At 31.1% G+C, this 14,076-nt stretch overlaps 1 protein-coding gene across 4 annotated transcripts in view; it reads right to left on the bottom strand.

The window, feature by feature from the left end:
• Positions 1-5,229: 5,229 nt before the first annotated feature.
• The window catches only part of GRHL1 (grainyhead like transcription factor 1), an 87,108-nt gene continuing 78,261 nt past the window's right edge, over positions 5,230-14,076 (bottom strand). Inside the window, exons 15-16 of one of the 4 annotated variants that reach the window (XM_074209651.1) lie at positions 13,345-13,409; positions 5,230-8,873 (exon numbers count right to left, since the gene is read on the bottom strand). In XM_074209651.1, the coding sequence (XP_074065752.1) occupies positions 8,759-8,873; positions 13,345-13,409 (180 nt within the window). In that variant the 3' untranslated portion in view covers positions 5,230-8,758. The remainder of the gene's footprint in view (positions 8,874-13,344; positions 13,410-14,076) is intronic. The other 3 variants (XM_074209650.1, XM_074209652.1, XM_074209649.1) reach the window with 3 other exon arrangements.

Here is a 14,076-nt window from a genome sequence, read left to right as displayed (position 1 = left end):
TGGCATAGTGGCTAGGCAGAATCAAGGTCCCCTTATAATAGGACAGAGTGCACCATCAGGCTGCAGCAGGAACAGAGAAACTTTCTGAGTGGGTCCAAGAGCACAACCTGTTGAATCAGATACTGTACTTTTGGGGTGAGGGGAAGGGTACAAAGTTCAGTGTTGCTCTGAGTAAATACATAAGATATTGATATACTCTTTTTTTTAGGCTTTTTTGCTAGGCAAATGGGGTTAAGTGGCTTGCCCAAGGCCACACAGTTAGGTAATTATTAAGTGTCTGAGACTGGATTTGAACCCAGGTACTCCTGACTCCAGGGCTGGTGCTTTATCCACTGCGCCACCTAGCCGCCCCTGATACTGATATACTCTTAATCCAAACTGGGGGGGGCAGTGGCAGCTAGGTGGCACAGTGGATAGAGCAACAGCTCAGAGTCAGGAGGACCTGAGTTCAAATCCAACCTCAGACAATTAATAATTACTTAGCTCAGTGACCTTAGGCAAGTCACTTAACCCCACTGCCCTGCAAAAAAATCCATACAGATCTTACCTTATTAGGTTTGGTGATGTGAACAGAACTAGGAAGACTATTTGCAGCGATATTAAAGTAAACAACTTTGAAGGCTTAATAATTCTAATCAAGGATAAGCAACTGTAATTCCAGAGAACTGAGGTTGAATAATGCTGCCCCCTCTGACAGATGCTCCTGATTGCTCTCCATTATCGAGGGGGGGAAAGCAAAACCCTTGTGACAAATATTCACAAGCAAAAAACAAATAAACTATATGTCTCAGTCTTTTCATAGCCTTCAATCCTCTGGAATCATTTGATGATCAGTAATTTGATTAGAATTTCCAAATCTTTCAAAATTGTCTGGCTTTGTTTTACTTTTTAAATGCTGTCACTATTGTATATAGTGCTCTCCTAATTGTGTTCACTGTTCCTACTTTGTGCATCAGTTCATACAAGTCTCCCTGGGTTTCTTCAAAACCATTTCCATCATTTTTCATAGCACAATAGTATTTCATTACATTTGTATCTCATGATCAGTTGGACCAATCCATAATTTGTGGGTATTCCCTTTCATTTCCAGGTGTTTGTAACCATAAAAAAACTGCTATGAATATTTTTCTATAGGTGGGTCCTTTTCTTCTTTTTTTTTTTTTTGATGTCTTTCACATTATAGGCTAAGAGTGATATAGTTGGATCTAAGGATATGCATAGTTTTAGAAACTCTTAGGATGTATTTCCAAATTTCTTTCCAAAAATAATTGGACAAATTCACAGTTCCACCAACAGTTCATTAATATATGTTTTCCCAAAGCCCCTCCCTTTTTGGAGGGATCTATTTTGTTATTCTAAACAATTGTTTAGTTTCTTTTTATGAGACTGGGTTAGGTCCTCTATATCTTGATCCATTGATCTAAACATTTTATGGATATTTTTGGTGAATATTCATCCATTTCATTTACAGTGTCAGTTTCAATGGCATTTAATTGTACAAAATAATTTTAAATACTTTTCTTTATTTCTTTTTTCATTTATGATGAATTCACCTTTTTTTTTGGTAATTTTGTCTTCCTCTCTATTCCTATAAAGTTAGCTAATGATTTTAAAAAAGAAGATTCCTAATTTGATTTATTCCAATTCATAAGAATACCAGCTTGGCCAATAGGCATGAGGTAGAATAGAACCTCAAGTTACTTAATTTGCATATCTCTATTAAATATATGGGACATTTTTTCATAACTTAGATTTTTTTCTTTGAAAACTTCCTATTCATATTCTTTCATTATTTAGTCTATTGTGAAATGTGAGACTTCTATCAAAGAAGCTTGTTGCAAAGTTCCACCCCACCCCAGTTCACTAATTCATTTCTAATTTTAAACACCATTTCAATAAATAACAGTAAAAATTTGCATTTCCCTATTAAATATTTGGTACTTTTTTCCATTTATTTGATAACTTGGATTTTTTTCTTTGAAAACGTCCTATTCCTATTCTTTCACTATTTAATCTATTGGGGAATGACTCTATTAAAATAGTTCCTTATATATCCAGGAAATAAGACATTTATCAGAGAAACTTGTTGCAAAGTCCCACCCCATCCCAGTTCATTATTTCATTTCTAATCTAAACTGCATTTAAATATATATATATATATATATATATATATATATACACAAAATTTATAAATTTAATATAATCAAAATTTTGCTTTTATTTTTAAATTTAACATATAGCTATAATTATTTTATTTTCTGTGGTCCTCTCTCTCTCTCTCTCTCTCTTCCTTTGTGATCATGAATTCTTTCCCAATCAATTGGTCTGAAAGGTAATTTGCTGCTATAATTTATTATTTCACCTTAGTGTCCAAGTAATGTATCCCTTTGGAGCTTATCACAGCAAGTGGTATGACTTGTTACTCTAAATCCAATTCCTGCCACAATGCTTTCTTTCTATTTTTAAAAGTAATTTTTGTCAAATAGTGATTAGCCCAGAAGCAGAAATCTGTTCAACACTACTGCATTCAGTTCCTTCTGGAAAGACTTCAAACTTCTTGGGCTATAGATGTTTTATTTTTCTAAGGAAAAAATCCATTTATTTTGAGTGTTTTAAACAGAATAAGTGTTGGGGGTCTTTCCTCCTAAAATATTTTCGGCATCTATTAAGAAAATTACATACTTTTTATCCTTTTTGTTATTAATATGATCTATCATATTTTTAGTTTTTTTCATACTTAACCAATCTTGCAATACTAGTATAAATCTAACCTGGTGATTCCACATAATCTTTTTAATATATTATAGTCTGTGAATATTTTATATATTATCTACATTCACTGATATTCATGTGCAGTTATTCTCATTTTTCTCTTGTTTAGGAATCAAGACTTTATTTGTGCCATGAAATTTGAAAAGCTTCCTTTTACAATTTTTGCAAACAGTTGACATAATATTAGAATTGTTATCTCAATGTTGGAGAGAATTTTCTTGCAAATATCTCATTTCCTGGAATTTTTTCCTTTGAGAACCCATGTATGGCTTGGATTATTTAGATAATAGGAAGTAATAATCTGTGGTTTTGGATTATTTAGATAATCTACTTCTTCTGTTAATCTGCTTGTTTTATATTTTTGGAAGTATTTGTTTCATTTATTATTAGTTTTGTTTGTTGATGTATGAGTCAGCAAAATAGTCTCAGATAGTTGCCTTTTCTTTAATTATTGTGGTTTTCATTTTTGATGCCAGCAGTTTAGTTTTTGTTTTAATAATAAGATTAACAGTTTATTTTATTAATTTTAAAATACTCATAGTCTTATTTGTCAATGGTGGTTTTGCTTTCAATTTTGTTAGTTTCTTTAAACTTTTAAAAAAATTCTGTACTTGTTTTTAGCTTCATGTCCATTTTTTCTCTTTTGTTAATCTAACCACTTAGAGCTATAAATCTTCCTCTAAAGATTGTTTTAGCTTTATCTGGGTATATTTATATTCTTTGGTGAAATTTACTATTATATCCCTAACAATTTGACATAAATTCTTTAGGATTAATTTACATAGTCTCTAATTAAATTTAGCTATCTAAAGACCCACTATTGAATATAATTTTTAAATGGGGTTAAATGGCTTGCCCAAGGTCACACAGCTAGGTAATTATTAAGTGTCTGAGACCAGATTTGAACCCAGGTACTCCTGACTCCAAGGCTGGTGCTTTATCCACTATGCCACCTAGCCACCCCAAATATAATTTTTAATTGTATTATTACCAGTAGATGGTATTTCTGCTTTGCAGCATTTGTTCATGACATTTTCATTCCCTTAATATGTATTCAATTTTGTAAATGTTATGTATCACTGCAAAATATATGAACTCCCTTATTTTTCCATTTAATAACTATCAGATATTTATTAACTCTCATTTTCGTAAAACTCTATTCAAGTCCTTTAATTTTTTTTTTGTTATATTTATCTAGGCCTGAGAAAAACAATTAAGTCTTTAGCTATTATGGTTTCACTATATATTTCTATAAATCTATTAAAATTTCCTTTAAGTACTTATATGTCCTATTTGATACATGTATCTATAGATTCATTCTCTGTGATACCCTTAAGTTTAATACCATTTACCTGTTTCTCTCTTTTGGTCATGTATTTTTTACTGTGGCTTCTTCTGAAATAATAGTTGCTATGCTTGGATTTGTTTTTTTTTTATTCATCTAAAGCATAGTATTCTGCCCCAGACTCCTACTTATACTATGTAAAACAGGTGTCTCTAATAACAACATAGAATTGTTTTCTAATGTAATCTCCTTTTATCTTTTTGTGATTCAGTTCATCTCAATCATATTTAGTGTGACTAATTATATATTTCTTTTTAGCTTATCTCTTATACTTTTCCCTTTCTTTGGTCCTGCTTCACTCATTGTAAAGGTGGTGAAAAAAGTTTACCTAACAATTATGATACATAATTCATACAATCTGTTTCTTCTCCATTACTTTCTTCTTGCCACATCTCTGGATCACAGATTATTTCCTTTCCTTTTTACTTCTCCTTTGTTTCTCATTTCAGCTTTGAAATGTGTTTTAGTTTGTTACCACTCTTTAAATTTCTTCCCTCAAATATTTCTCTTCCTTTACTTTCCTTTTGTTTAGTGTATTTCTATGTGTTACTTTGTGAGTTCAACCTGCTTTTGAATAGTTCAGATAAAAGTGAGGTTCAAAGGATGCTTGTTCCTTCCCACTCCATCTTCCACATTTATATACTCATCTGGCACACCTCAATTATGTGAAATAGTTTCCTCCCCAGTGCTACCCCCTTTTTCTATGATTTTCTTCTCCTAATATTATCAAAACAAAATATAACTAACCTGATTTAAATTCCTTTCTCTTGTTTCCTTGTAATTCCACCTCAAGGTACATGTTCAGTTCTGACCTTATCACCATGTTATTTGAAAATCAATGCTTTCATTAAGAAATCTTTTTTTCACTTGATTATTAAGAAACTTCTGATTATCTAGGATAATTTATATTGTATAAGAACTAATATGAGAACAAGTTCATGTACAAAAATGATTACTTTTTGTAGTATATTTGGATGATTCTGTAATGTGACATGGGCAAATTTTTGTAATGGCAAATTGATTCTTTTATTAGTATAATTTTCAGCAGTTTTCAAAAATTAAAAATCATGCAAAATTTTCCATTAGAATTGGGATCGTATATAAGACAATGATGACTTTGATTTTTTTATGTTGTAAAAATTAACATAGAATATTGCTGACAGAACTAAAGGTAATATGTCATTTGAAACAGAAGATATATGCCATTTGAATTTTAAATGTATAATAAAATACATACTTTATATATAAAAGAAGAAATCTTCTTTTCATGTAGATTATATTCAGTTTTACCATATGGGTTATTCTTGGTTATAAACATTTTGCCCTTTAGAATATATTTCAAGTTCTCTTTTCTTTTTTTAGTGATAAATTTTACTGTTTGGTCCTTTTTTTTAATCTTAGACCTGAAAACTCTGAATTTTTTATCTTTGATCCGAAAAACCATGATTGTTCCTAGTTTTCATTCTGGAAGTTTCTTTCAGGGAAAAAAAAACCTGATGTATAGTTTTAAAAAAACAAAAAACTCAGCCTACATGGCCCAACCTCTTTAAAGAATTCCTTTATTTATTGTATCAGATTGGACAAAAAAATAAAGAATTGTGACCAAAAATATTGCAAAAGTAATGTTTTTGTAAAAATCTGAAAATAAAAACAACACTAATCACCTAAAACAATTATAGTAACAGTTTAAATTTCTACTAATTTCTACTTTCAGATTTCCCCTTTCTGTCATCTTGCTCCCATCATCTCTCTTCATATTCCATTGTTATTTCATCAATCCATCCTTAAGAGATTCCCATTTCACTCTACCAACAAAAATATGTCCTAATTAGGGAATGGGTGTGTTCTTTGCTGGTCACATGTTGAGACAGCCAGGCCATTGAAAACCTTGGATTATAAGAGGTAAATGTTGCATATCAGCAGCAATACTTTGTCATTTTTTGGTTTGGCCAAGACCCACATTCAAAAGTATTCTGGCTACATGAAGCCAAAAGGAAGCAGGTACATTTTTAGCCCTGAGTAAAGAATTGGAGGTAGGCTAGAAGACAACATTTTATGTGACCCTCAGCAAGCAATTTCCAATTCTCTTTCTTGCAATCCCTCTATAAAATGAAGGGGTTGGATTACAAATTTTTTAGGTTCTTTATAACTCTAGATTTTATTATTTTATAAATTATGTTCTATAAGTAAATTTTCTTGACTTTTAAGTAAAAGATATAAAAAAGAGACAGGTAGACCAGGAATCTATCTAAATATAAAATACACATACACACACACACACACACATACACACACACACACACACACACATCACATATATACATCAAGGCAAGTGTTTACTTAATTGAACATTTGTTGAATACCTACTATGAGCCAAATATCAATTTACCTGAATAATAATTTCAGAGCAGCTCTTGTTTCAACAAAATTGTAAACTTAAGCACAATTCTGACCTAAAATTCCTTTTCAACTAAGTTATAAAAAAGAAAAGAGAGGGAAGGAGATTAGAAATTTAGATTTGAAGGACATTTAATGGTCATACTTCAGCCAAACTATAACTGATTTCTGTCTCATTTTTGTGGCATTTGGATAGCTATATGCATATATAGGGGAGGGGAAGGGAAGCAAGCACTTATTAATTTCCACCTATGGGCCAGTCATCTTGCTGAATGCTTTACAGATAATCTCATTTGATCCTCACAATAACCCTATTAAGTAGTCACCATTAAAATCCCCATTATAAAGTTGAGGAAACTGAGGCAGACAGTATAAATGATTTACCTAGGATTATTCAGCTACCAAAGTGTCCGAGGTTAGATGTGAACTCAACTTTTCCTGACTCTAGGCCCAGCACTCTATCTACCTGGCTGTGGCAAGAAAGTGGGAATTAGGAAGATAATATCCTTTTGAAGTTCATGGTAAAACAAAGTCAAATTGGGAGATCATATAAGAGAAAGTCATATTAAGAAATAGACATATAAAATTTAATCCCTTTGGCTTAAAATACATCTTTGATGATACAATTAAAAATAGCACACAAGGCAAAAATCAGTTTCATAAAACAAAATATAAAACATTGTTATATGACCCGTGTCCCATAGTATCTTATTTTAGAAAACAAATCAACAATTTAGTTCACATACTTCATTAAAATATTTGAAAGTTAAAAATATTGCTATTAATTCTACTTGTACAAAGGGTCTATGCTATATCCCTGAACCTAAGAAATACCCGTGATTGTATTTGTGTTAAAAATTTACACTTTTCAGTAGTTGGATATGCTTTATATGGATACAAAATTTCCCCTGCTATAGTAACTTAGTCATAAATTCATGAATGTTCCCAAAATTGCAACAGAAAAAAATCAAAGCCTGAGGCTTCTAAATAGTTTAAAGTAAAACTTCTCTCATCTTCAACCCATTTGATTAAGAGGAACTCTAGTGCATATTAACTATAGCCTATTCATTCATTTTTGTTCACTTAATAGAGGCATATTTGTCTGGTACATACACAACATATTCGAGTATAAGAGTTTAGTTTTTAAATTTCACTTATTACTGTAGTGTAGAAACCTGGACATAGCCACCTTGTGGAGAATACTAGAAGGTATTACTATGTTATGGAATAAATACTTGTGTTTGGAAAAACATTATCAAAGGAACATTTCAATGCTGTATTTGATCAGCTTGGTATATGCCATCAAAAATAATTTTACCTTGGTTTATGGAATTTCTATGAGATAGCTTTCACTGCATTTTATCATTATATGTACATGGATACCATATTTATATATTATATATTTATGTGACATATATATACACATTTACAGAACCTTCAAAAATATATTGCACTTATATACAATACAGTTTTATCTAAAATGATTTTATACTATAACCCATTTCAGTTCTTCATAAGGCCATTATTTTAGGTTCAAGAAAGTTGCAAAGAAGGGTTTCAGTATCATACCTATCTAGTAAACACTTATTGAGGATAAAAGGTTACAGAATAAAGATCCTCCAGTCTAACTCTCATAAGCATGAGACAATCTCAGGACATCAAAACAGTTGAGGGTAAGAAAAACTTATTGCTCTTTGTTTAAATTTCCATAAATAGAACAGATGAGAAATTGGTAAATGACAGTCTACTGGTTTACTAAACCATAGGATTAATATTCTCTAAATTCTGAATTTAGATGTGGTTTGGTGCAATGGAAGGAGAGTAGACTTAGATGTGGGTTTTACCAGCTATTGGTTTTGGGTAAATGACTTACTTTCTCTGAATTTTAGTTTTCTCATCTATAAGACTGGGATAATAGTACTTGCTGTTATCTGCCTCACAGAGTTATCAGGAGGCTCAGCTGATACATGTGTATAAAGACTGAGTAGTTCTAACACGCTCTATAAATGTAAACTCATAAATTTCACATACTGATTCTATTTCATCTGAAGAAGACCAATGCAAAATATGTCAATGTTATCACTTTCAATCCAAATGCTCTTCTGTCCCCTTCAAGAACTCAAATGCATCACTTCCACTAGTGTCCCTCTGTGGGAAGTGGTTCACTGTTGTACCTTGCAGTTCAAAAAAAGGTCCATTTAACACCTTCATTTAACTCATGTAGAGTTCTGGGTTTGCCTGCCTTTAGATTTCTGTAAGAGTAAGCTTGTATGATCCCCCTGCTTCTTCAATCTGCAACTGGAAGGTGTCTTCATTAGAATAATGCTTCACTATATTATCATCCATGTTCACCAGGATTCTAAGTGTGGAAGAAAGGTCAAGGTTATTTACTGCTGCATTTGTCACTTAATTTTAAGAACCAAAAAAAATGATGTTATAAATTAGATTGTATGACACTGAAAAATTTTTTGCATGAACAAAATGAATACAAGTAGAATATGAAAGTAATTGCCTGGAGAAAAAAACTTTATATCAAAAACTTCTGATAAGAACCTAATATAAAGATATGTGGGGTGCTGTGCAGTCACCAGCCTCACTTTCTTCTCTAGAACCAACTGGGTCCAGTGGCTGATATGAATCAACACAACTGGAGATGACCCTGAATGCCAGGCAATCAGGTATCAGAAATATATAAGACTAAAAGGTATTTCCAAGTGGATAAGTGTTCAAATGATCTGAATAAAATATTTCAAAGAATTGCAAATTATAAAACATCATATTAACTATTCTTTAACTCATTGATAATAATACATTTGAAAAATCTAAACAACTTTAAGGTTTCACCTCACAACTAGCAAATTGGCAGAGATAGAAATAAGATAATAGTCAATGTTGGAAGGATTGTGGAAAGACAGGATGGCTAGGTGGTGAAATGGATAGAGCACCAGCCCTGGAATCAGGAGGACCTGAGTTCATATAAAACCTCAGACACTTAAAATTACCTAGCTGTGTGACCTTGGGCAAGTCACTTAACCCTACTGCCTAGTCAAAACAAAACAACAAAAAAGAGAAAAGAAAATAATTTGGAATCATGTCAAAAAATGATTAAAATATCTATATCATTTGATTTACCACATTATATAATTATACTATACTAAGAGAATAAAAAGAAAGGTCCCATTTACACAAAAATATTTATAGCAGCACTTTTAGTAGTAGCAAAGAACTAGGTACAAAGTAGATAGCCATTGATTGGGGAATGACTATAAACAAGTGTAGTATATGAATGTAATGGAATATTATTGTGCTGTAAGAAATGACTGATATAGAGAAGATAGAGAAGCATGGGAATATATACATATATATATATATATATATATATATATATATATATATATGAATGAGCTCATATAAAGTAAAGCAGAGAGAATGATGACTACAACAATGTAAATAAAAAGAATAGAACAACAAGACAAGTGAAACTAAATGATATGAAATTATAATGACCTAGTTTAGCATCAAGAAAGAGATGAAAAGGCTCCTACCCATCTTCTCTGGGGACACTAAAGCTTATGGATGTGAAACACTGTATATGATAGCAGACATTTTCTATGTGTTGGCTAGTTTTGCTGAACTAATTTTTCCCTCTTTTTAACACTTTGTTATAAGAATGACTATTTTGGAAGGAGAAGAAAAAGGTGACTCATTGGGAAATATAGGTGATGTAAAAATAAATGATATCAAAATTTTATTACTAACAAAGTTCTTACTAATCTGACATTAGAAAATGAATTAATAAGAATAGCCTTTTGTCTTCCAGATCACTAGAATCTGGATATTCTTAACAATTTATCCCTAGAAGTGTATCAAGTTACACTTTACAATTTACTTTAACAATTCCTGACACTTTAAAAACATAATTGAGCATTGGAATTCAGTTTGTCTTTATTATGACATGTAGAAATGGCAAATAATAAGAAATTAAATTTTATTTTATTTTTGTCTTATCCATTATTTAAGAAATTAACTAAAAATGCCTTTGTATTTATCTTTATAATTATTCCCAATATGTACCCCCCATTCACTTTTTTTTGGACAAGGCAATGGGGTTAAGTGACATTTCCAAGGTCCCAAATTCCCAAGGAACTCAGATCCTCCTGACTCCAGGGCCGGTGCTTTAGTCACTATGCCACCTAGACACCCCTCCCTTATCCACTTTTAACAAGGAAAAACAGTTATGCAAAACCAACTGACAAAATGAACATAACAGAGATTTTAGAGCTAGAAGGAACCTTAAAGATCCTCTAGTCTAACCTGTTTATATCAAAGATGAAGACTGGAAAGGGGATATGACTTATTTAAGGTTGGAGAACTAGGATCTTAACTAGGTCTCTAGATTTTAAGTTTAATGCTCCTTTCAGGATGCCACACATTTAAACCTTTTCATTAGAACCATTGAGAAAGATATAATTATTGTTTGTTCTTTAAAATGGAAGTTCATCTTATATTTTATAAGTGGATTAGAATATATGCCAAAAACATAGCTACATAAAATTCTGAAGTATTGAAGAACTAAAGGGTAAAAAGTTTTAGGAAATTAATGGTTATATAAATTAAAAATAATATCTAGATTCCTGACATTTTAAAAACATAATTGAGCATTGGAATTCAATTTGTTTTTATTATGAGGTATGGAAATGGTGAATAATAAGAAATTAGATTTTTATTTTGTCTTAATCCATTATTGAAAAAATTAGCCATCAATGCCTTTTTCCTTGATCATTGTAATCATTTCCAATATGTATCCCTCATCCACTTTTTTTTAAGGTTTTTGCAAGGCAAATGGGGTTAAGTGGCTTGCCCAAGGCCACACAGCTAGTTAATTATTAAGTGTCTGAGACCGGATTTGAACCCAGGTACTTCTGATTCCAGGGCCGGTGCTTTATCCATTATGCCACCTAGCTGCCCCCTCATCCACTTTTAACAAAGAAAAACAGTTATGCCAAACCAAATGACAAGACAGTCTATAACTTTTTGTTCTGATAGTTCTGGTAATCACCAACCTAGAATAAGTGTGTATTTTCTCATTTTCTCAACCTTTTCTCAAATGGTTGTTTATGGTTGCTTTTTTTCCTTTTGAAAAACTTTTTTATCCTTAGGCCCACTCTTGCTATTGTATATTTCAATTACCTCTATCCACATTTATAATGGAAATATTTGATGCAAGTTTTTTCCCTACAGTATCTCCCCTTAGTTTATTGATAAAGATTCATGCAAAACTTTTTAATTTTACATAATAAAAGTTTATTTTATCTTTATGATCACTAAATGTGATTAAAAATTCTCCCCCCTCACCATAGATCTGAGTGTATCTCTCCCTATGGTTTCCTCTAATTTTTTAAAATAATGTGACTCTTTATACTTAGGTCACATAATAATTTTTTTTAGGTTTTTGCAAGGCAAATGGGGTTTAAGTAGCTTACCCAAGGCCACACAGCTAAGTAATTATTAAGTGTCTGAGGCTGGATTTGAATTCAGGTATTCCTGACTCCAGGGCCGGTGCTCTATCCACTATGCCACCTAGTTGCCCCATATTAATCTGGAATGTATGGTATGTAATATAAGTCACTTGTCTAAATTATTTTCTGCCAAACTGCTTTCCAGTTATCCCAGAAGTTATTATTGATTAGGGAGTCCCACACTGAGGAGTTTGTGTTATTGGATTTATCATTCACTGAACCACTGCTTTGATTTTTTTTCTAGCTCATATTTATCTAGTCTATTCCACTGCTCTACTTTTCTATTTTTTAACCAGAATCAAATAATTTTGATTACTACATTTCCTACTAGTTTTCATTATTTCCTTTTTGTATTTCCAAATGAATTTTATTATTTGGTCTAGTTTTAGAAAATAACTTCATGGTAGTTTGATTGTTCTAACATGGGTCTATAAAATTAATTTAAGTAATAACATCACTTTTATTATATCATTGTGGTCCACTTATAAACATTGAATCTTCATTTACTTGTCTTCTTTAATTTCTATAAAAAAGCTTTTTTGTAGTTGAATTTATATAAACTTTGAATGTGTTCTTAGCAGGGTTCCATTTGATTGTTTTATGTATTTTGTAATTATTTGTTGAATGAAATTTGTTTTTTTATTGTGGTTTTTGGTTAGTACTGTATTAGAAATTTGATGATTTCTCTATATGTATTTTGAATCCTGATTTACTAAAGTTATTATTTTTTTTATTTCTACATTCTGTGATTTTCAACATCAATCATGTCAACTACAAAGAATTTTATATCTTCTATACTGAAGTCTGTGCCTTTAATTTCTCTATCATATTACCTTTAGTATTTCAAGAACTATAACAAATACTGGGAAGAATATTGCTTTGTTCCTGCACAAAGTGGCTTGCCCAAGGCCACCTAGTTGTGTAATGCACTTTGCATTACAAAAACTGTTGCTTCTTGACTTGTCCACACTTTGATCATATTAATGAAGGATCTCCTCTTGTACAAGTTTCCTTTTTATGATTTTTAACAATCATTAATTATCATTACAGGCTATTTAAGGTTTGGAAATAGCTTTACATGCACTATTTCACTTGAATAAAAATGAATGTTGTATTAAATTTTTTTTCTTCTTTTCAGGTGTAGAACGTATTTTTTAAAACCTATTGGAAAAGTTACCTTAGTAACCACATGAAAATGCTTTATATTTAATTTCTTATAAAATACAGTGATGAATATTAATATTCTTTATATGTATCTGAGTCAAGTATATACAAAACTAATGTTATTAAAGTATTAATATTAATACTCACCCTTTTTTACATTTCTTGAAGATTTTTCCAATTTTTTCAAAAGGGACATCATATTTATCTGATATCTAGGACAGAAGAGAACACTGTCAACTGAGCACTCTTGTTTTTTATAATTTTATATCATTTGATCTTTATCTCATTTTATCTTCCTAACAATCCTATGCTAGGATACAATTTTCTTCTTTTTATAGATGATAAAGCAGAAAATTTACTCAAAGACATAATACAAACAGGATTTGAACCCTGTTTCTAATTACAAGTCTAGTATTTTATGCACCACACTCATTCTAGATGATTATTACATTTAATATACATACTCACATATATACTTGAGCATACATATTATATATATGTGTGTATACATATGCATATATACATATATGTATATATATATATATGAATATACATACAAATATTCCTATACTCACATAGGCCTATATACTGGTCTGTGCCTACAGCATATTTCTAGAAATAACTTGCATGTGACAAAAAAAGATAAAATCAAGAAAATGTATAGTTAGAGAAAGGATAGGTGGCCATCTACCAAAAATTAAAGACAACTGTTGAACATCTAGAGTCCTACAATCTTAAGACAAGAGAAGAATGAAAGGAATGCTCTCATCTCAGCCCATTGGGGAGATCCTTTAAACAAATTAAAATACAATAACCATAATCAAATAGGTTGATAAAGAACAAAAAACTGCAAACTGAGCAGGTGAAAGAATTGATAGT

Source organism: Macrotis lagotis, chromosome 1 (assembly GCF_037893015.1).
Source record: "Macrotis lagotis isolate mMagLag1 chromosome 1, bilby.v1.9.chrom.fasta, whole genome shotgun sequence".
NCBI classification, from domain to species: Eukaryota; Metazoa; Chordata; class Mammalia; order Peramelemorphia; family Peramelidae; genus Macrotis; species Macrotis lagotis.
Note: the sequence above shows the minus strand (reverse complement) of the source record. Positions and strands in the feature narration are given on the sequence as shown.